The following is a 22,804-nucleotide window of genomic DNA, read 5'->3' as shown; positions in this document are numbered from 1 at the left end:
AGCACGAAGCATCAGAGACTATCCATGTGCAACTAACAGTGGGTAAAACTGCCTTCCAGTTTATAGCCTGCTACAGACCACGCTCCCAAATCCAGGAACCCCACCTCGGCCTTCCTGAGAACACTGGAAAATATGAAGGTCTCTCCAAACACCATTATATTGGGCGATTTCAACTACCCAAACATAGACTGGGAGCATTACTCTAGCTCCAACACCCTAGCCCAAAGGTTCCTAGAATTTATAAACTCAAATGCTATGGAACAACTTGTTACCACTCCCACAAGAGGGGAAAACATACTGGACCTGATCATCACCAACATGGGGACTCCAGACCAGAAGTGTATCCCTCACTGGTAAGATCAGACTATAAACTAATCTCACTGGATATTCACATCCCGACTGCACCCCCTGCCCTGAAAACCACAGTGAAAAACTTCTCTAAAGCAAATTTCATACTCCTCAAAACCGAGGTGGAATCCTTCAAAGTCCCCGGGCCTGTGGAAAATACGTCCCAGACCCCAGAATCCTTTATAAACGCATTCTATGAACACCTTCAGGAATGCATGGATCATGCAATCCCAAATAAAACCAAGACCCAATCCTCCAAAGGCAGACGTCCTGTCTGTCGGACCCCAGCCATAAACAAACTATACAATAGAAGGAGGAAGCTACTACATATGGCATCTCTGATCAGTATTAGCAAAAAACTACTGGCACTCATAAAATCATCTAAGGCTAGCTTCGAGAGAAAAATTGCACAGGACACTAAGGATAATCATAAGGCTTTCTTTAGTTATGTTAGGACCCTGGATGGGAATTCCCAGATATGTTCAGAATTGGTCCAAAATGACAAAAGATACACCGAACCCACAGACATTGCCAACATCCTAGCTGACAGGTTCAGTGCAAACTCCCCCCCCCCCCACCAAATGGGCAAATATCTATCCCAGCAGAGTGCTACCCCCCTGACATCTCAGATGCTCAGGTAAGAGCTGCCCTCTCCAAAGCAGAAAAACACAGCATCAATGGGACCAGACAGTGTCCCAGGCTGCATCCTACATGAACTCCAAGAAGAGCTAAACCCAAACATAAAACTACTGATCGATCTCAGCCTTACTACAGGATATGTACCCAAAGAGTGGCGTACAGCAACAGTGGTCCCTCTCCACAAAGGTGGTGCCTCAACGGATCCTGGAAACTATCGCCCCATAAGCCTGACTAGCTTGGTCTGCAAAGCTATGGAAAGGATCATGGACCTCATAAATAAAGATATTGGGGACCTACAGACACTGGATCCTACCCAGTTCGGCTTTGTTAAAGGGCAGATCCTGCTTCTTAAACCTGGTTGATTTCTTTGAAACAGTCACCAAGGCCATTGACGAGGGGAAGGCAGTCCACACAGCCTACCTGGACCTCACAAAAGCCTTCGATACAATACCCCACTCTGGCATTATAGATAAGCTCACCAGCTTAAATATAAACCCCTATGTCACTAGATGGGTTTCAAACAGGCTCAAGGACAGAACCCACATGGTTAGAATTGCTGGAGCCATGTCAGACTCCAAACCAGTTACAAGTGGCGTCCCACAAGGCTCAGTCCTGGGACCTCTCTTGTTCAGTATATACTTCTCGGAGGTACAGGCCAACACGGAAGGACTGTGGCTGACCACGTTCGCAGATGACTGCAAACTGGGTGCCATAATCGACTCTCCAGCTGACACAAGCATCCTCCAAAAGGGCCTCATAGAAACAGACAACTGGTGCCAGAGCCATGGCCTCAAGCTAAACGCCAAAAAGTGTATAGTCATCCCCTTTGGCAAAAACAAACTGCCCACAAATTACCACATAGGTGATAATCCATTAAGTAAGAAGTAATTAGGGACCTGGGGACCCAAGTTGATAGCAATCTCTCATTTGAAACCAAGTGGCCAAAGTGGTCAGAAAAACATTTTATATAGCCCACCTAATCATGAAGGGATTCACATCTAGATCAGGGGAGGTCATTGTGCCTCTTTACTCATCCCTCATCAGTGCCTCTTTACTCATCCCTCATCAGACCCATAATGGAGTACAATGCCCCTTTTGGGATGTACCTTACCAGGCACCTGCAGCAACTGGAAAGACCCCAAAAGTACCTCACCAAGAGGATCAAAGGGCTCAAACAAATGCCATATGCTGCCCGGTTAAAGAAACTCCAGCTCTACTCAGTGGCATACTGCCTGCTCAGAGGCGATCTGTGCCTGATGTATAAAGCCATGTCCAACCCGGAATTAATGGACATGCTGCACTCAGAAAATCCAAATCCCATCGAGCTACGCGCTCGAGAGACTTTAACCTCAGCACTGAAATAAATAGGACATGCTGGAGGGACAGATTCATAACCCAGAGGCTCCCTTCACTCTGGAATAAAATCCCAGTCCAGGTTAGGCAGAGTCCCTCATTGACTCTCTTCAGGAGGAATCTTGATGAGTGGATGGGAGATCATAGGTTTACCCCGGGTATCACTTCTGTGTCACTGTTAGACAGAGCCACAGTATACTAACCTCGAAAAAGGGTATAGCAAAATTAATTTAAAATGGGTGGCGAAAGCCAAACACACTCTGGCTAGGCTTATAAATGCCCTAGGGCAGATAGCCTAGTATGAACCTATGTATGCAACCTTACAGGGGAACACCCAACAGTGTGCTGAACTAATAGTAAATGGAACTTCATACAATGAACCAGGGAATCTCTCACATTTGCTGGCCAATTATCTCCAATTTTACCCATCATCCCCATTCCCCCACTGGAAAAATCCTATATCATTTCTCTCCCAGCTATCACTAAAGAAAAGATATAAAGCATCAAATATATGATAAGGCAAAATGACTAAAGGTCAGTCTGTAACAACCAGAATAAAATAAAAGCAAAGAAACAGTCCGACCAACAAGGCTGAGGTCATAAAACAACAACGTTTGAGGAAAACAAAAACAACCATAAAATGGATAAGTGTTTTCACACTGGGTGCTTCATCAGATCCTAAACATGGACAAAGCACAGAGATATTTAAATAACCCATAACCAATCGAAAAACAGAACCTTAGTGTTGTAATGAATAAGCCTCCAGGGCCGGTTTTAAAGGTACATTGACATTCAGTCCTGGAGGTGTATGTGCTTGCAGGCTAGCTATCCATCTCATCTCTGCTAATTCAGTTTTGTTGACGATATCCCCCCACCTCTAATACCACATTTAATTATTTCTAGTACTGCAAAAATAAAAGAATGTCCTACATTGAAACTAATGTGTTTATACAAAGCATTTAGGACGTTCTTCCTTCTAATAACATCTAAATGTTGAAGTATACACTCTTTCAACTATCTATTAGTTTTACCCAAGTAAAATGCTTAGCAGCTCTTACAGCTAGCCAAATGCACACAAGATTAATAGAGTTACAATCTGAATAAAAACTAAAGGTAAAACATTGCATATCAAATAGAGACTAGACAATTCCTGGATGTATTGAAAACATAATTTTTAAGCTTGCAACTTCTCTGTTTTAACATGAAGTTTTGAATGTAGTAATCTATCACTAGAGGGAGCTTGAAAAATGTAGGCTCATAGGTAGGTAACTAGGCTATTGGCCCTAGGGCCTATATAAGCCTAGCCAAACTGTATCCTGGCTTTTGCCACCCAAAAAAATAATTTTCCTGTGCCCCTGTCAAGCAGAGCCACAGAAGTGATCCTCGAGGTGAATTTCCTATCTGCCATCCAATCAAGGTATAAATACAGGTTCAATGACCAGTGGAGCTCCTTCATTACTGCTTGATTTTCATCAGTGGCAACACCATGGCCTACCAAGGTAGATGTTGTTAATATATACTATTATTATGAATTTTTATGTCATATGTAGAATGAGTCATAATAAATAGGAAGTGGCTAACAGTATTGTTGAACATCTTTGAAGTTAGAGCTTAGTTAATGCTTCTGTTTTTAAAGCTGATTTAAATTATGAATATTTGGATTTTAAAATTGTGTTCCTTGTTCATGAAATGAAACATGATTAAGGTTTGTTGTTTAGCTGAAAATTGAGTCATTAAGTGCACTAGCATGAAAAAGTTTAGAGCTACTTGAGCAATATCTGTTTAGGAAGCCAGGATTTAGAGAGCATTCTATGTCACCAGTCCTTGGTTACTGCTTACATAATGAGAGGCTTTACTGAATTTGTTATATAGCTCCCAGAGAAGCACTATTTTTACTTGGCTTTGACCAAAAATTCGAGATATTATCTTGCATATGTTTTATACAGTATGTATGGTTTGGAGTAGTTACTATTCATTTTAGAATTTGAGGTTTTAGTGGATATAAGTGGATATAGTAGGGGCAGCCACAGTGGTGCAGCGGTTAGCATTGTTGCCTCACAGCAAGAGGTTCTCTGGTTCGATCCCCGGCTGGGGTGCCTTCTGTGTGGAGTCTGCATGTCCTCCCTGTGGTCGCGTGGGTTTCCTCCCACATCCCAAAGACATGCTGTAGGTGGATTGGACACTCTAAAACTGGCCCTAGGCATGAGTGCGTGTATGTGTGTGCCTTCTATAGAAGGTTGAGCACCAGGCTGGCAACTCGACACTGTAAAACTCCATTGCCAATCATGAGCAGACAAGCGATCCGCTGTGGCAACCCCCTAACCGGGAAAAACCGAAAGAAGAAGTTATAAGTGGATACAGTTATTTATGTACGAGTGCATTTTTAGCATAAACTGTAAAGGATATATATTTTTACAAGTCAGTTAAGTGTTTTCCTGTTTTGAATGTTATGACATTGAACATGATGACGTTGGCGTTCAGTAGTTTTCAGTTTCTAGTTGCAGCATTAACTTGATGGGGGGGGTGGTTCATAGAATGATGATGTCGTAATTAAGCTAGATATTCTACAGGTTGTCTTTAATGACTACCCTCTATATTAGTAGTAGTTGTTTAAAGTGATTTTATTAAAGTCTGAGGAAGCTTTTGGACCAGAACGTGAAAACGCTTACTTTTATCAATACAGCAATTACTTTTCAGCTGCTAAGTAGTGTGGAGGAATTTTATTAACTTTGTTCCTAATTTTACATAGTAACCATTTTGCTTTCATATAAGTGGTAAATTTTGACATGAAGTAACAATCATCTTCTTATGGGCACAAATAATGCCCAGTATGTTTCGTTCCCTGGGAGGTCTGCTTACAATTGTTGTTCCTGAACACACATTGTAAATATTTTCCTTACTAATGTTATTATTCCAGCCTGCTTCTGGTATTTAAATCCCCTGCTACTATTATTTTCCCTATTACTGGAGGACTAAGGCTCAAATGAGGGTGGAACAGTGAAGATTATTAATTGCAATGCCTTTGATGATATGCGGTTAAAACATTCTTGGCAGATGTGTTCTCTTTTGGGCAAAAAGAATGAAAAAAGTGTCAGAATGGATTTGCCAAGACAATTCCATTTATTTTATCCAGTGTTATTCAGTCTGATGCCAGGCATTTGTCTTCCCTGAGCCAGTACAGCTTTGAGCTATTATTTGACAGCTATTGTTATTTGGATTTTTTTTTACATTACTTCGGCTCTAGATGGTCTGAGTTAAGCATCTACCTATCCTTGGGTGTTATAGCCTTTTATTATTTGAGATGTACCGTCTTCCTACACATAACATACAATGAAGAGAGCCAGATTATCAATTTTGATTGGAGACATTCCAAGGTTATTTCATTAACATCACTGAGCTTCACAGGTTTTCACTGACTGAGATGGGGCTAAATGTTCAAGACACTTCCAGCCATGTATTTTTGGGATTTATGACTCCTACTATCTATTCAATGTGCACTCAATCCCTCCCTGCTGCTCCATCAGCCACCCGAGCCAGCATTCAAACCTAGGTCACCTGGGTCATAGTCAGGGCTTTATCCCTTTATGCTACTACAGCAGCTCCATTGTATATGCATATCTCAAATTCCCTTTCAGTATTTCAGTTCATTTTTTCAAACCTTTAACCCTCAGATGCAAAATCTCCAATCTTTTTGAATGTTGGCAGTTTGCTGGCTGCTGTGCTGACCAACAGAGCTGTACTCCTCTGTTGTCAGCACCACCAGTGCCAAGTTCTGACTGGCTAATAGGTATTTGCCAATAGTCAACTGATCTGTTTGTTCATTATTAAAAGCTCATGAAAACTTAGTTTAGTCCTCTTACTCTTGTGTGATTAAGTGCGCCTAAACCTGTAGCTAAGCTCCAAAGAGGCTATCTCCGTCGAGATAGCCCTCTCTATTGGTGCACTGAGTTGGAAGTCATTTTAGTCCCATACATACCAACTCCAGCTGTCCGAATAATTTACAGTGAGCTGCAAGGCAAACTTCTGTCAAGAATGACTGCAGCCTGCTCTTGTCCGTGCCTTAATTTCTCCAAGTCACAGTCATAGTCTTTACCTATTATCTGCTGGGGCTAACTCTACTGTATTAATTCTTTTTTCTCCCCATAGAGTATTGGGCAGCTAGCCCACAGCCAGTCTTCACCCCAAGTCTACCTTCTCAGCTTCGTGGCTATGCTTAGCCCTATAACCAATGTCTCTTCATCACGGATCAAGCTTTGATTCTAGTTCATCTTACTCAGCTTGGATCACCTCACAGCCTCCTAACTGGTTCAGTATTGTTCCTGTTACCCTGATCAAATATCACAGCTACAAGATGTCCCATTTGCTAAACCAGCTAGTGATTTCAATGGTACAGTTAAAACCCTTAGCAACATTCCACTGCATAGCTCATACACATCAAATCCGCAAACAAATATCATCTCTCATTGGTTGGTACTGGATTGGCTAGCATCAAACCACCATTAGATTTAGGCTCAAATTTTCAGATTTCAGCTCACAGCTAATCTCTTTTAGGCCTTCCTCTGTTTTAGTGCTTAGCACTTGGATAAGTTCATGGCTGTATGTCCCAATTTAGGAAAATGACTGAAGAAGCCTATAGTGAACATGAAAGAAAAGATATTAAGCTTGCTCAAAAACAGACTGCTGATGTTCTATATATTTTATTGTTGCAACTTTTATTTCTCAAGGGGGGATTTGCAGTTCTTATTGCTATGTTTAAGACACATCCGCGGTGGTGCAGCGGTAGCATTGTTGCCTCACAGCAAGTGGTTCTCCCATTCGATTCTCGGCTGAAGTGCCTTCTGTGTGGAGTCTGCATGTCCTCCCCGTGGTTGGGTGGGTGTTCGAAATACATGCACAAATGGGCATGCCTTAGTTGAAGGTTGAACGCTGAGCTGGCACCTCGGCGTTCGTGAAAATCTACTGCCAATCATTAGCAGACCGGAGTTCTGCTGTGGTGACCCCTAACTGGGAAAAGCCAAAAGACAACAACAACAACCTTGCTATGTTTAAGAAAGTATAAAAAGGGGGTATACATACCCACAGTATTAGCCACAGAGTCAAAATGGCAGTTTGCCAACACAGCATGTTTTGCTCCACTGCGTGGCTCCAACTTCACAACAACATTCGTTATATTGTCATAGTAACTGCTGAAACTTGAAAGAAATTCCATGTTGAAGGAACCAGTGGGCCTTTGTACATCTACTGAAATTACATGCGCTTCACTACTTTTTGCTTGTATTGCATTTATCTGCTCTAAGAGGTAGTTCACTGTGACAATTTCATTTGTAGGACTCCCAACTGGTCGTGGACCAATACCAGTTATATGTTCTAGGTAGGACCTGCAATAGAATTTACTTGTATTAGTACAGTATTACAAACAGAGACATAGTCATCATCAAAAATCTGCAATTACACAACATTTTCTTTGGTGTGCATAGGGAATGTGTGACAGAAGCAGTTACGCAATACATGCAATATGATCGCTGCCATCGATTACATACCGACACCTCCGGACACCTCCTATCTTGGAGTTTAAAGCATTCAACACAACTGCAATTGCCAAAAGGTTCAAAAACCTAAGCTCAGGCAAACTTTAGAAGTTGCAAACACAGGAACAACAGTGTCCACAACTTGTAAATAACTACTCACCAGGTGATGCACTAAGCTACTGGCTACTGTTTTTACAACTAAATCAGGAAGATTGCCAGTTCTACAAGACAGGCACTAATGGTCATGGCCTAAAAGTACAAAATGAGAAGATAACAGCTGAGGGAAAAGCTGGCAAAAACTGTCTTACAAAACAGGTCAGAGACAACTTGTGGTAACTTAGATGTGGACAAAAAAAGAAGTTATGTATTTACCATAACGTTTGATGTTTGTAGTCCATCTCCCCTTCATTCTTACACTTGGGATCAAAGCCGAATCTCTGCTCCGACTCTGCCATACTCCAGCTCCAAAACTTCTGGTTGGCTCATGGCTAGGAGGTATCCCATCATGCATCACCAACATTCCCCAGATCTTGTTTGCTGCGAGAAAACACAGACAAAGAACAAACCAAATGGAAAGGACTAACAATAAACAGTAGGCACTCTACCACCAAGTCCTCAAGGAGGGGGCAGGAGGAAGGGTTTGTAAGAATGAAGGACGAGATGGACTACAAACATCGAACGTTATGGTAAGTACATAACTTCTTTATGTTCTATAGTCCCATCTCGCCTTCATTCTTACACTTGGGACAGTGTCCCTAGCACCTTTATCTTGGGTGGCTCATTGGAAAATGCTCCCGAGTACTGTGGAACCAAAGTAAGACTGGTTCCTAGAAGCCATATCCAATTTGTAGTGAGTAATGAATGCGTGAGGTGAAACCCATGTTGCTGCAGCACAAAAGTTGTCCATTGGGATTTTAGCCTGAAAGGCTACCGAGGCAGACAGACCTGGTAGAATGAGGTTTCACCTTGAAAGGAAGATCTTTACCACTGGAGGAATAGACAAATTAAATGCAACTGGAAATCCAGTGAGATAGTGTGACCTTAGAAATTGGAAGGCCCTTCCTAGAGTTTGAAAAGGAGACAAGCAACTGGTCTGACTTTCTGAAATCTTTAGTTCTGTCCAGATAAAAATGCAATTGTCTATGCACATCCTGTTGGTGGAATTTATACTCTGCTTTGTTAGAAAATTCAGGGAAGAACACAAGCAATTCAATAGACTGATTAATATTGGCTTAAGAAGAAACCTTAGGAATAAAGGAAGGGTTTGTCCTCAAGGAGACCCTATCTTTATGAAATACCAAATAAGGGGCTTAATGGAAAGAGCTTGCAGTTCAGACACAAGAAGTGATAGCCACTAAAAATATAGTTTTCCAAGTTAAACTTGGTCACATGTTGCTGAAGGTTCAAAAGGACTTGACGTAAGATTATGGAGAACAAAGTTCAAATTCCATGGAACCACATGATCCGTGACTGGGGGTCTTAGTAAAGTGGTCCCTTTGAGGAAGGCTCTACAAAGCCTATGAGCCATAAGATTAGGTTCGTTAGCAACATGAAAAGTGGAAATGGCTGCCAAATGGACTTTAATAGTTGCTAATGCTGAACCTTGGTTGAATAACTGCGAGAGGAAGTCTAAAACAGCAGAAATGGGAGCCTTGTAGGGATCAAGGTTTCTCTCATGGGCCCAAAAGGAGAACCTTTTCCATTTACTGGTATAAATTTTCCTAGTAGAAGGTTTGTGGGAAGATGACAGAATGTGTACAACCTTAGGAGAAAAGTCATGAAGCCTGACTAGAGATGGAATTGGAGCAGCTAAGCTGAGGGTGTGGAGAGAGGGATGGAACACCCCTGACGTGTGTCAGTAAATCTGGAACTGGATCCAGAGTCCAAGGTTCTTCTATTAGATATGGTCTGAGGAAGGGGAACCAAATCTGTCAAGGCCAGTAAGGGGCAATTAGGATCATTTTGCTTCCCAAGGATATTGCTTTCTGAATTACCTTCGAAATAAGGGGGAAAGGAGGGAAAGCATAGAGAAGTCCCAAGGGCCAATCATAAATGAGTGCATCTCTTGGCGTCTCCCCTTCCAGGGGAATTGGTGTAAAGTAGCTCCTGCATTTGGCATTGAGAGGGGTAGCAAAGAGATCGCAGCAAGGCTGATCCCATCTGTGAAAAATTAGTTCCGCAATGTAATTGCTCAGAGACCACTCGTACGGCATCAGAATAGCCCTGCTGAGCCTGTCGGCTATGACGTTGGATTTCCCCGGGATGTGCGTTGCTACCAGAAAGCGCTGGGAAGACACTGCCCACTCCCATACCCGAAGGACTTCTCTGCAGAGGGGGTAAGATATGGTTCCTCCTTGCTTGTTTAGGTACCATACCACGGACATGTTGTCTGAGTGGATTGCAATCGTTCCTAGAGGGAGAAAGCTGTGAAGTGCTTGCAATGCTAGAAGCACTGCTCTCATCTCCAAGATGTTGATATGCAAATGAGCCTCATGATCTTGCCATGTGCCTTGGACTGTTCTCCCTAGATAATGCCCCCCTCACCCTATCTGGGAGGCATCCGTGGTCACAGTGGCAAGTCGGGGGGGGGTGGTCTAGATCCCCCAACAAAGACCCTGTTTGCACAAATTTGTTATCAGGATAGGGTGAGACAGAGGGAGGTACAGCAGTGACCACTGGGCAAAGAGTAACCACTGCTGGACTCTCATGTGCAGTCTGACTAATGGAACTAGTATTATTGTGGAAGCCATGGTCCCTAACAGCTTGAGCAGCACCTTTGCTTTAACTTTTCTTAGAGGACATAAGATCAAGACTTGTATTCTTTCTACAGGAAGGTAAGCCCTCAATGAAACTGTGTTTATTTCGGTGCCAATAAAATTCACATGCAGAGAGGGAGACAGTGCAGATTTTTGCCAATTTACTGTAATTGCTAACTGCAGGCAAGTTGAAATGATAGCATCCCTGGCCTGTAACAGTAGATGCCTGGTAGTGGCAGTGAGGAGCCAGTTGTCCAGATACGGTAACACTTGGAATCCCTGACGTCTCAAGTGAGCCGTAACCACTGCCATACATTTGGTGAACACCCTGGGGGTTGTAGTGAGACCAAAGGGCAGGGCGCGGAACTGATAATGACTGGCTCCCAGCCGGAAGCGTAAGTGACTCCTCCATGCCCTGTCCATTCTGATGTGGTAGGATGCATCTTGGAGGTCTATGGAGCACATCCAAATGTCTCTTCCTAACAGGAGTATCGACTGTAAGGTGACCATTCAGAATTTGGACTTCTGTACAGATTAATTTAGTTTGTTGAGATCCAAGATGGGTCTCATGTCCCCTGTCATTTTTGGCACCAAAAAGTATCTGGAGCAAGACCCTAATCCTACCTTGTCTACACGGACAAATTGTATGACTCTCTTCACGAGCAGCTTTTGGATTCATCTGGTCTGAGGGGACGGAGAAGAGAAGGTAATATGGTAACCTCTGGTAATTATCTTTATTCCCAGAGGCCTGGCATGACATCAAGACAAGTGGGTATTAAAGAAATACGACCCCCCACTGGCTCCAGTCGGACCTCCTTTCAGGAGCGCTGACAGGAACAACCACGAAAGGAATCACGGTCTCCCTGGTTCTGCGGGCCTCCTCTACCCCTAGGGCAGCGTCTACCATTATTTCCTCCTCCTCTGGAGAAGGAATCACCTTGTGCGTCCTGAAAAAACCTCTGCGATTTTTTGAACCACATTTTGCTGCCCTTCTGCCCTTTGGGATAGGGTCTAGAAGGGATGGAAAAACTGACTCCCATGGCAGACAGGGTTTTTCCTTCCTGCTTGCACCTGGTGAGTGTGTTCTTTACCTTGGTTCTGAACAAAGAGGAACAGTCAAGGGGGACGTTGGCAAACGTAGACTTAAAGGCCTCTGCAAAGTTACACAAATGCATCCAGGAGCGTCTTCTGAGAGAGACTCCTGAACCCGCTGCCCTACTCACTCCATCCGCTGCATACGAAATCAGCCTCATGGAGGAGTTCAAAATAGAACTTAGGGTAGACATCTGCGCGTTGACCTTCTGAGATACCGCATAAGATACATTACCCTGTAGAGCATCTCCCAGCTCTTTTAGGAGATCTCAATGGAGACTTGTGAAATGGGACAGATAGTTCAGCGACCGAAGCGTAAAAGCCGCTGAAGCAAAGACACGCTTCCCATGCCTATCGTTTGAGACTCCCTTGTTCAGTGGATGGACAGTGGAGGAAGTTTCGGCAAGTTCCATTTTGGCGCCTGCTGCCACCACCAGGGCATCTACTGCAACGCCCTTAGTCAGAAAGTCTTCGTCTTGGTGTGCTGACAAAAATATATTTGGTCGTCTAGGAACCAGTTCCACAGAATCAGCAGATTCCCACACCTTTCGACTCACTAAATCCAGTAGCTCGTCGAAAGGTGGAGACACCCAAGAGGTGGAGGGTTGAGACCAGAAAACCTTCAGGCACACTGACTCCTCATCAAAAGGGAATTTGGTGGGCCAGCCACCTCTCTGTTTCAGGATCTCAAGGATATCTGTGAATGAGATATCATCAGGGGACGACTTGGGGGACCCTTCTGACTCCTCGAGGTCAGTGTCTGATGTAATAGACTCATTGGGGGAGTCAACATGTTTCCTCTTGCAAGTTTTCTTCCTAGGTGGTTCCTCAGACAGGTATTCTGGGGAGACCTCGGAAGACTGGGGACCACTCATGGAGGTATCCTGAGGCTGCGGGTCTCTGCTGTGTTGAGAGAGAGAGGGAGCGGAGACAGAAATCGGTGCCTTAGGGGAAGAGTGTTGGTACCTCTGAATGAAGCTGAAGTCCTGGACAGCACACTCATCACCTCGAAGGCCAATCCCCCCCAGCTCTGAGGATGCCCTCCACTCTGAAGATGCAGAGGCAGCTCTCGATACCAAGGAGATGAGCTCCAAGGCAGATGTGTGAAGTAGGCTCGGAACCGAAGAAGTTCGATTTGAAGCGTCCCCCCCCCTTGGGCCCGGCCAGAGTGCTGAGGGTCCTCGACCCCAGGGACGCCACCGAAAGGGTTGGAGCAGATATCAGAACTGAGAGACCAACTGAGGTAGCTGGAACCAACCTATCCACAACCGGAGGCACAGACCGCTCTGGCTCCGAAGGCTCAGAGGAGGAACATCGATCGGGTGTGAGAGCACATTGGGCTCCGGAGCCGAAAGCAAACTTGAATATGAATGAATATGAGAAAAAGTACAGTTTTGTACCTACCATAAATGTAGATGTTCGAAGATCCACATTGCTGCAGTCCTTACTTATGGGTAGTCCGCTGTCCTCGGTCGGCCCGAATACCAAAGTATTAGGCTGACGTCGGTCATGGGCGCCTAGATCTGACATCAGAGCGTCAGGGTATAAAGGCGCATGACCGGCGTCATATCCTCAGTCTTTTCTTGCCCCAGATGTCAGAAGGCCAAACCAGAAAGGCCACAGCCAAAAACAGAATACCTCCCAAAAACATGCCCAACAACAACCATCACCTAAAGCATAGCACCAAGTCAAACTACAGAGGGAAGGAGGGAGGGTAAATTGGACTGCAGCAATGTGGATCTTCAAACATCTACATTTATGGTAGGTACAAAACTGTACTATGTTCTTCATCTCACATTGCTGCAGTCCTTACTTATGGGTAGAATCCCAAAGCAACGGGAAAGGGAGGATGGTAAAAATCATAAAGCATTAGGGGCGCTAAAATGCCCTGTAAAATTGCAGTGGCAAATCCAGCCCTAGACTTAGAATAAAGAGGAAGGTGGTAATGTTTAGAAAAGTTATGCACTGAACTCCAAGTAGCTGCCTCCAAAATGTCTTTTGTAGATACCCCCCTTATAAAGGCCGTAGAAGTAGCAGTAGCCCTAGTGGAATGAGGCCTGATTCCAGCAGGAATCTCCTTACCATGATGGGAATAACAGAAAGAAATACAAAACCCAATCCATTTAGAAATAGTTTGTTTTGAAACAGGTTTACCCTGTGAACCCAAAGCAAAAGAAACAAACAATTGCTGAGACTGTCTGAACTCCTTGGTTCTGCTCAAATAATAACGCAACTGCCTGTGAATATCCAAAGTATGCAAAATTTTCTCCCCTTTATTTTGGGGTTTGCATAAAAAGTAGGCAAATGAATAGTTTGATTTAAGGCCACACTAGAAACCACTTTAGGCATAAAGGTAGGATTAGTACGCAAAGCTACCCTATCCTTATGAAAAATCAGGAAAGGCTCCACTGCCATGAGGGCCTGTAATTCAGAAACCCTTCTTGCAGAGGTAATGGCCAACAAAAAAGCAGTTTTCCATGATAAATACTTTAACTCGGCAGTAGCTGCAGGCTCAAAAGGTTGTAGAGTAAGTTTTTCCAACACAAAATTGAGATCCCAAGCAGGAGTAGGAGCTCTACGTGGGGGTCTTATATTCTTTGCCCCTCTAAGAAATTGCTTAAACCAAGGATGAGAGAATAAAGGAGGGTCACAATCATAGTGAGCAGAAATGGCTGCAGCATGGACCTTTATTGAGGAGAAAGACAAACCCTTGTCCAATAACTCAGTAAGATACTGAAGAGCAACACTTAAATCAGGTTTGGAGACATCAAAGTCCTTTCCTTTGCTCCAAATAAAAAATCTCCTCCATTTATCAGCGTAAACTTTCCTGGTACTAGGCCTCCTGGCCTCCAAAATAACATTCAAAACTTGTTGTGGAAGCTGAGACCCTCCAGAGTCTAAAACAGAATATGCCAGGCTGTTAGATGCAGAGACTGAATCTTGACATTGAGGAAGTGACTGTCCTCTTGTGACAAAAGGTGCGGAATCAAAGGCAGAGGCCACGGAGGTTCTCGTACTAAACTCCTCAGTAGTGGGTATCAGTGTTGTCGAGGCCAATCCGGTGCTATCAAAATCATGGTTGGCTTGTCTTGTCTGGCCTTCAAAAGTACCTTGGGAAGAAGAGGCAGAGGTGGAAAGGCATATACATGCAGATTGTTCCAACTGAAAGATAGAGCGTCCACCCTCCAAGCTGTGTGATGAAACATTTTTGTGCAAAACTTTGGCAACTGATAATTTAGTGGAGAAGCGAACAGATCTATGTCTGGAGTTCCCCATAACACTGTCAACTGTTGAAATACATGAGGATCCAACTTCCACTCGTGAGGATCCACTATTTGTCTGCACAATACATCTGCTAAGGAGTTCTGTGCTCCTGGTAGAAACCTTGCCTGAAGATTGAGGTGTAGATTGAGAGCAGTTTCCCACAGAATCATCGCTTGCCTGCAAAGAGGGTAAGAATGGGTTCCCCTGCTTGTTGATGTACCACATGACAGTAGTGTTGTCTGTTTGAATCAACACCTGCCCTGGACGAAGTAAATCTTTGAAAGCCATCAATGCAAACTGGACTGCTAACATTTCCTTCAAGTTGATATGCAAATGTTGGAGTTTGACAGGCCACGTGTTTTGCACCCATTTTCCATTGAGGTGTGCTCCCAAGCCTTGTCCGAGGCATCTGTCGTTAGAATCTGACTCGCCTCTGGCCGGGTCACAGAGTCCCTTGTTTAGGTGACATTCCTGAGCCCACCACAAAAACTCCTTCTGAATGCAAGGTATTATCTGAATGACAGTGTCTAGATCTTGGCAGTGCTGTGTCCACACATTTTTGAGATACCACTGAAGCTTCCTCATATGCAATTTGGCATTGGGAAGCACCAGAATACAAGATGCCATGAACCCCAAGGCTTGAAGGACTGTCCTTGCAGTCAGCCTGGACCGTAGAGACATTTGCTGGAAATAAAGAGAAAGGCTTCTTTGTTTGTCCGGGGTCAAAAAAGCCATCTGGGACGCTGTTTTCAGTCTCACACCCAGAAAGCACATGTCCTGAGAGGGTACTAGACTGGACTTTGTTTCGTTCACAGAATACCCTAGGCATCTTAACACTGCCATCACATACTGTAGATGAAGAAGTTCGTCCTTTTCTTGTGCAATAATCAGACAGTCGTCCAAATAAGGATAAATCTGTATTCCTCTTAGTCTGAAAAATGCTATCACTGGAGCCAGAACCTTTGTGAACACTCTGGGTGCAGTAGATAAGCCAAAGGGCAATGCAGAGAACTGATAATGTAAATTTCCAGCCCGAAAAAGCAGGTACCTCCTGCAACTGGGCCTGATAGGAACATGAAGGTAAGCCTCTTTGAGATCCAGAGTAACCATCCAGTGATCTTTTCCCAACAGAGGTAAAAGCTGTTGTAAAGTCAGCATCTTGAACTTTGGAATGTCCAGGTAAGTGTTGAGGATAGATAAATCCAAAATTGGTCTCCACGCGTTTCCTTTCTTTGGAACTAGAAACAGGCGAGAATAAAATCCTAGGCTCACTTCTGACAGAGGAACTGGCTGTATAGCTCCTATTTGAAGAAGTAAAGAAATTTGTCTGTGAGCCTCTATCCTTTGCCAAGGAGGGACGTCTGGCATGCCTTTGAAAGGAGGCATGGTATGGAAATAGAACTTGTAACCTCGGTTTATAATGTCCAATACCCATTTGTCCTGGGTGACTAAATGCCAATTTTGCTTGAAAAGAGCCAACTTTCCTCCCAAAGGAGCTGCCAGGCAAGAGGAATCTGGCAGCTGAAAATGCAGGTCATTGGGCCTGTTTACGAAAGGACTGGCCCCTGCCCTCACCAGCAGATTGAGCAGGGGAACTCCATTGTCTCGGCCTGAAGGTGCTCTGAGCTCTGCCCCTACCACGCCTAGATCTACCCCTAGACTGAGAATCAGAAGAAGGGTACGTCCACCCCTTAGTAGGCCAATTTCTACTAAACTTTGGAGGTTGTACCTGCAAAAAATCTTTAACAGTCTGCATAGACTTAGCCTTGTCTTCCATTTTCTTTAAGACTGACTCCACAGGAGGACCAAACAAAACTTCAGACTGCAAAGGGGCATCCAGAATTCTAGACTTAACATGCTCAGACAAATTCTGATCCTTAAGCCAGGCGTGCCTACGAATGACTGAACCAGTGGCAGCCACCCTAGAAGAAGCCTGTAAAGCATCAAAACCACATTGCAAAGAGTGCTTACCCACCTGTTCAGAAACGCGCACTAAATCCTGCAATTCTTTACACTCTATGCCCTCTGCCAAAGCATCCACTTTAGATCTTAGCTGAGAAAGGAGGAAATTCTGATACTTCAACATATGAAACTGGCAGTTCAAAGCTCTCATTGCTAAAGTAGAAGAGGTATACACCTTCTTACCCCATCTATCCAAAGCTCTAGCTTCCTTATCCAGAGGAACCGGATTCTTAACAACAGAGGCTCTAACACCCTTAGACCCCTGACTAATAGTTTCTGGGTCCGCCCTAGGACTCTTATACAGATATTTATGAGCCTCAGGCACCCTGTAATACCTGTCCGGTTTAACTGGGGCAGGAGGCACAGAATCTGGATTAAGGGAAGCTTCCAAGAAAACATCTGAAACAACATCCAAAACCGGAGGTATAGCTAAGGGTCTATGCTGTGGTAAAAACAAGAACTCCCCTAAGCCTCTTCCGGGAATCAGAGTAATCCTGTCCCTCCCACTTAAAATGCTCCCTCATGGAATGCAGAGTTTCTGAAAATGAAAAATCCTCTGGAGGAGAAGCAGAAGGAGTGGAATCCTCTGCATCAGAATCAGAATAAGGAGGAAATCTTGAATGTCCTCAGTAGAAGACTCTGAATCATCTGAGGCCTACTCCAAACTTTCCAACTCTGGCTCCATCCTGGGCCTCTTATCAGGAGGGGCATAGAACCTCTAATTAAAGTAATCAAATCCTCTGCCATTTTAAGCATGTGCTTTTAGGCACAGACCCTGAAGAACCAGAACTGACACCAGAGGAAGGCAAAACAGACCTGCCCTTAGAAGGAGCCTTAGAAACAGTAGCAGAAGGCCTAACCACCTTAGGCATAGAAGGGAGAATAGTAACCTGAGAGGCCCCTTCAGCCTGGCCTGCCTCCTGAGAGGCCACATCTTGTAAAATCAAAGTTTCCCCCTGGGACTCAACAGAAACTTCAGCCGGATCCACCTGTTCAGCTGTAGCTTCTAAAGGTCCGGCGTCCGAAACGGACGAATCATCCTGCCTAGGCTTTAAAGATTTGTCTTTGCGCTTCTTAGTAGAAGCAGGCATCGGAACATCCGACGGCATATTATAAATTACACCTCTTGCCAAAGACTAATCTAGCGCAATCTAACCTCCGTTTTATAGTGCGCTTATTAAACCTAGCACAAAACCGACACCCGACTACGTCGTGCTCCGGTCCCAAACAAGGAATACAAAGCGAGTGGTAATCCCTATGCGGTATCTGTTTCCCACAAGAAATACAATTATTCACTTTTTCTGACATCCGGTAAGTAACTGAGGCAAGAAAAAAAAAAAAAAAAATATTCCCCAACGGGGTACTTAGCCCAACTTGGTATCGGTCTGAAACTCCGAAAACGAAAAATTTCAGAACGCCGAACGGCACTTGCAACTCTGCTTCTGCATCGGACCATGCGGCAAAAAAGACTGAGGATATGACGTCGGTCATGCGCCTTTATACCCTGACGCTCTGATGTCAGATCTAGGCGCCCATGACCGACGTCAGCCTAATACTTCGGTATTCGGGCCGACCGAGGACAGCGGACTACCCATAAGTAAGGACTGCAGCAATGTGAGATGAAGAACATCTATGATTTTAGTAACCATCGACGTATGTAATTTATTCTCAGGGATACCACATGAGGAAGGTTTATTGTGGTTAGGAACACAATTATTGGCTTCAGGTGTTTATGATCAGGATCAGATCAATGTGTATGTGACCTTCATGGAAGCAGTGCTAAAAAAATTATATATGGTTTGAAAGCCAATACTATAAACAGAATACAGGTGTGGCAATGGGAGCAGCATGTGCCCCCAGTTTTGCCAACTAAGTTATGTCACTTTGGGAAAATCATTTTATATTCAAAACGAGCTACATGAGATGTATAAAACATTATAGCAGATATATGGTTGACAGGTTTTTAATTTGGACTGATTCAAAAAACAATTTGGAAGAATTTTTGGAATATATAAATCATACACTACAGTGTTTTAAATTCACTTAAGAGTTTAGCTATGATAAGTCACATACTTGGACATGGACCTGAGAGTAGACAAGCTAAATAAATTATTGTTGTCTGAAATATACAGGAAGCCAACATTTTCTAATTCATATTTGGGATTTTTTCGAATTCATATTTGGGATTATTTAAGTTGGCATCCTTTCCATCAAAAAAAGTCCATAGTCAAGGGACAATTTGTACGGGCTGCCAAAATGGTAACTCTAGAAAGTGTATTTATTTAAAGGAAATAAACTATATTTCAGGCATGTTTGCTAAAATGGGTTACCCAGATGAGTTGCTTATTAAAATTAAGGATGAAGTGATAAGTGATCTGGAGGTATGTATTTACCCATTTTAAGTTCCACAAATATGGAGTGTTTAACTAATAACCATAAAAAATCTGATTGTGACTATAGAAATTTGAGTTATTACAACTTTTAACAAGGACTCCTATAGGGTATGTCAACTTATTGGGAAGAACTGGGAATTATTAAAATTAGATAAAATATGCAAAAAACAAAGTAAAACACCCAAATTTGTTTTTAAAAGGGATCAGTCCTTTAAAGACATATTGGAGTATGGAAATGAGTTAGTAAATGATCCAAGTGTCAGAAGTATGGGTAATTTCAAATGTGGTATGTGCTCCCAATGCCCCCATGTGTTGGTCTCGGGGGACAAATTTAGATTAAATGGTAAAAACATATAAATTAGGGAGTGCTACAACTGTCAGACTAAAAATGTGGTGTATGTGGCTAAATGTGTAACATATCCTGTATTCTATATAGGGAGGGTGGCCTAATGGTTAAGGTGTTTGCCTTACAAACACAAGGTGCAGGGTTTGAATCTCACAAGGGATAATTGGCTAGGCTTAAAATGGCTCGCAAGGGCAGTTAGCCTAGTACTAACCTATGAACTTTCATAAAAAAAACATGTAGATGGTTCAGAGATAGGATATATGAGCACCTGCAGGATATCAAACATGGCAAAACCACCAATGGACTTAGTAGGCATTTAATGGAATATAATTACCATAGGTTTAAGTTTTTGGTAGTGCAACAAATAAGGGCAGATCAGCAGGGATGGGTGCTAACTGAATATTGGGATATATGCGAGTTAAAATGGCAACTTACTTTAGATGCCACAAAGTACCCAGGGATCAATGAAACTGTTAGTATAAACTGTGTGTTGAGATTAAATAACTTGTTGGGATAATTTTATTCATTATATTTCTTAGAATTTTAGTGAGCAATGCTGCTTCTTCTAAACATTTTAATGGATTTTTTTTTTACTTTAAATTTTAATCGATTGGTTGCTAATTAGTTAATTATGATATTTAGGGCATATTTAAAAGTGCTGGGTTGACTGTATGAATTTGTTCTGAAGAAGTCCCTATATGAAGGATGAAAGCACTTCACCGTGGAATTTAATAAAGTGTCAACTGTGGCTGACGTTTCTTTCCTTCTTGTGTTATTCAGTTTGTGGGTCCTCATGTGCCAGGTTAGCTATAAGAGCCCCAGTCACTTACATCATACTCAGGGCTATATCTTACACAGCTTCTATATCAAGAATCAATGGTACTGGAGCGTCAACACACAAGGTGACTTCTGACTCATATCTGCGTATCTGTTTCAAGTACACTGCTGTATCCATATCTTTAAGTCAGTTTGCGGTAGCATTTTACTCCAGACACTGTTTTACTATGCTTTTACATTAGGACTGTGATTATTCATCTAGAGGCAGTAGACATTTGCCTGGTCTATCTGAGCTGGGAAGTACACAAAAGGGCTCTAAGTATATTTTTGCACTCCTCTTATAGACTGTGACTGTACTCCAGCAGTTTAAAGAAACTACTATACCATCTGCTGATGCTTTAAATAGTTAATTGCAGCGTATTGCATTGTATCTGTTAGTTGTAGGGCTACTATAGGTAGTTTGTGTGGTCTTGTTACACTTGGGCTCCAAATCAGCTATTCTACATTAAGAATGTATTTTTCTGCACCCTTGGTGCAAAAAAGTGTACTGATCTAACCTGTCTGAGTTGGGGATTGCTGGTGGAAACTTACTGCGTGCTTTCCCGATTGGTAGTTAGCTTAAAAGTGGTTTCTCATTGCTCATACTCAAGCCTTTGATCTAACCTGTCTGAGTTGGGGATTGCTGGTGGAAACTTACTGCGTGCTTTCCCGATTGGTAGTTAGCTTAAAAGTGGTTTCTCATTGCTCATACTCAAGCCTTGCGTTTTTGCGGTGCTGCTCCTCGTGCAGCTGCAGTTAGCAGTGCCCCATACAGATGCAAAAGCACAGAAGCTCAGTTTTTCCCTAAACAGCTCTCAGTGAAACCTTTCCAAGCATGTCTGCTGCTCTAGGAGTAACTCGCTTGCGCACTCAGCAGTGTTGCCTTATTGATCAACCTTAGTCTACACAAACGACAGCTCCATCTTGTAGTATGTGCTATCAGCACAGTCCTGTCAAATTAACCCATTCCCTTCTTAATAAAAACATACAGTAAAAGCCTGCTATCATGGATGGACAGTTTCCCCATCATCTGTCTGGCCAGTCTGATAGACATGGGCATCCTGAGGCAATATAGCAATCGTCTCATGTATACTGATTGTGTACACGTACCATAAATGTAAATGTTAGAGTGTGTTCACTTTTTCAGTCATTACATTTGGGTTATCTGCCTGCAGTAGCCCTCAGTCAGCCTGATTATCAAAGTCTTGGGTCCTGCGTCAGTTGCTGTCTCATCTTCCATGACGTCAGGTAGTCAAAAGTATAAAGCATGCAGCTGACGCCATTACATCAGTTTTTCTTGCCCCAGATGTCAGCTGCCCCTCTTATGGGAAGCAATTAAATGTTTATATATATATATACATATACATATATATATATATATATATATATATATACACATATATATACATATATATATATATATGTATCTATATCACACACACAAGGTTATACCTCCAACAAGAAAGCAAATACACCAAAAAGCTTTTAAGCATAGTAAAGGAGAGTAGAGGTATAGCCAAAAGAAGTCAGGGGGCTGGAGGGAGGGTAACCAGGACTGCAACAGTGAATACACTCTAACATCTACATTTATGGTAAGTGTACACAACTGTACTATGTTCTTCGTGTTTCACTGTTGCAGTCAAGCTAAGGATGGGAGGAGGAATTTAGATAGCATTAGGACCAGCCAAAAGGCCCTGCAAAACTGTAGTGGCAAAGCCAGCTCTGGATTTAGAGAAAATTAGCAAATGGTAATGCTTGGTGAAAGTATGTACAGAACTCAGGGTAGCAGCTTCTAGGATGTCCCTGATACGGACACCTCTGAGAAAGGCTGTAGAGGTAGATGCAGCCCTAGTTGAATGGGGTCTAATCCCCTGTGGGATAGGTTTTCCATGGTGCTTATAGCAGAAATGAATGCAATGGCCTATCCATTTAGAAATGGTTTGCTTTGAAATACCCTTCCCCTCTGCCCATGCAGCAAATGCCACCAGCAGTTGTTCAGATTTCCTTTGAGGTTTAGTCCTGTCTAAATAAAATCTAAGTTGTCTGTGCACATCTAAGGAGTGCAGTATCCGTTTTCCTTTGTTCTGTGGATTAGAAAAGAAGGTTGGCAAATGAATGGACTGATAAGAGCCACACTGGATACCACCTTGGGCATGAAGGAGGGATTGGTCCTGAGGGACACCCTGTCCGCATGAAAGATGATGAAAGGCTCCACTGCCATAAGGGCCTGTAATTCAAATACCCTTCTTGCTGAAGTGATTGCTAAAAGGAAAGTTGTTTTCCAAGAAAGGAATTTTAACTCTGCAC

General features: G+C 43.1%; 1 protein-coding gene across 1 annotated transcript in view; it reads right to left on the bottom strand.

Moving 5' to 3' along the window:
• ERMP1 (endoplasmic reticulum metallopeptidase 1) overlaps positions 1-22,804 on the bottom strand; it is a 1,021,143-nt gene that overhangs the window by 889,028 nt on the left and 109,311 nt on the right. Inside the window, exon 2 of the mRNA XM_044067197.1 lies at positions 7,417-7,718. Coding sequence (XP_043923132.1) covers positions 7,417-7,718 — 302 coding nt within the window. The remainder of the gene's footprint in view (positions 1-7,416; positions 7,719-22,804) is intronic.

The sequence above is a fragment of the Protopterus annectens genome, chromosome 3.part1, assembly GCF_019279795.1.
Source record: "Protopterus annectens isolate FY-2018-M chromosome 3.part1, PAN1.0, whole genome shotgun sequence".
NCBI classification, from domain to species: domain Eukaryota; kingdom Metazoa; phylum Chordata; order Ceratodontiformes; family Protopteridae; genus Protopterus; species Protopterus annectens.
This window is presented reverse-complemented; position numbering and strand designations above follow the sequence as displayed.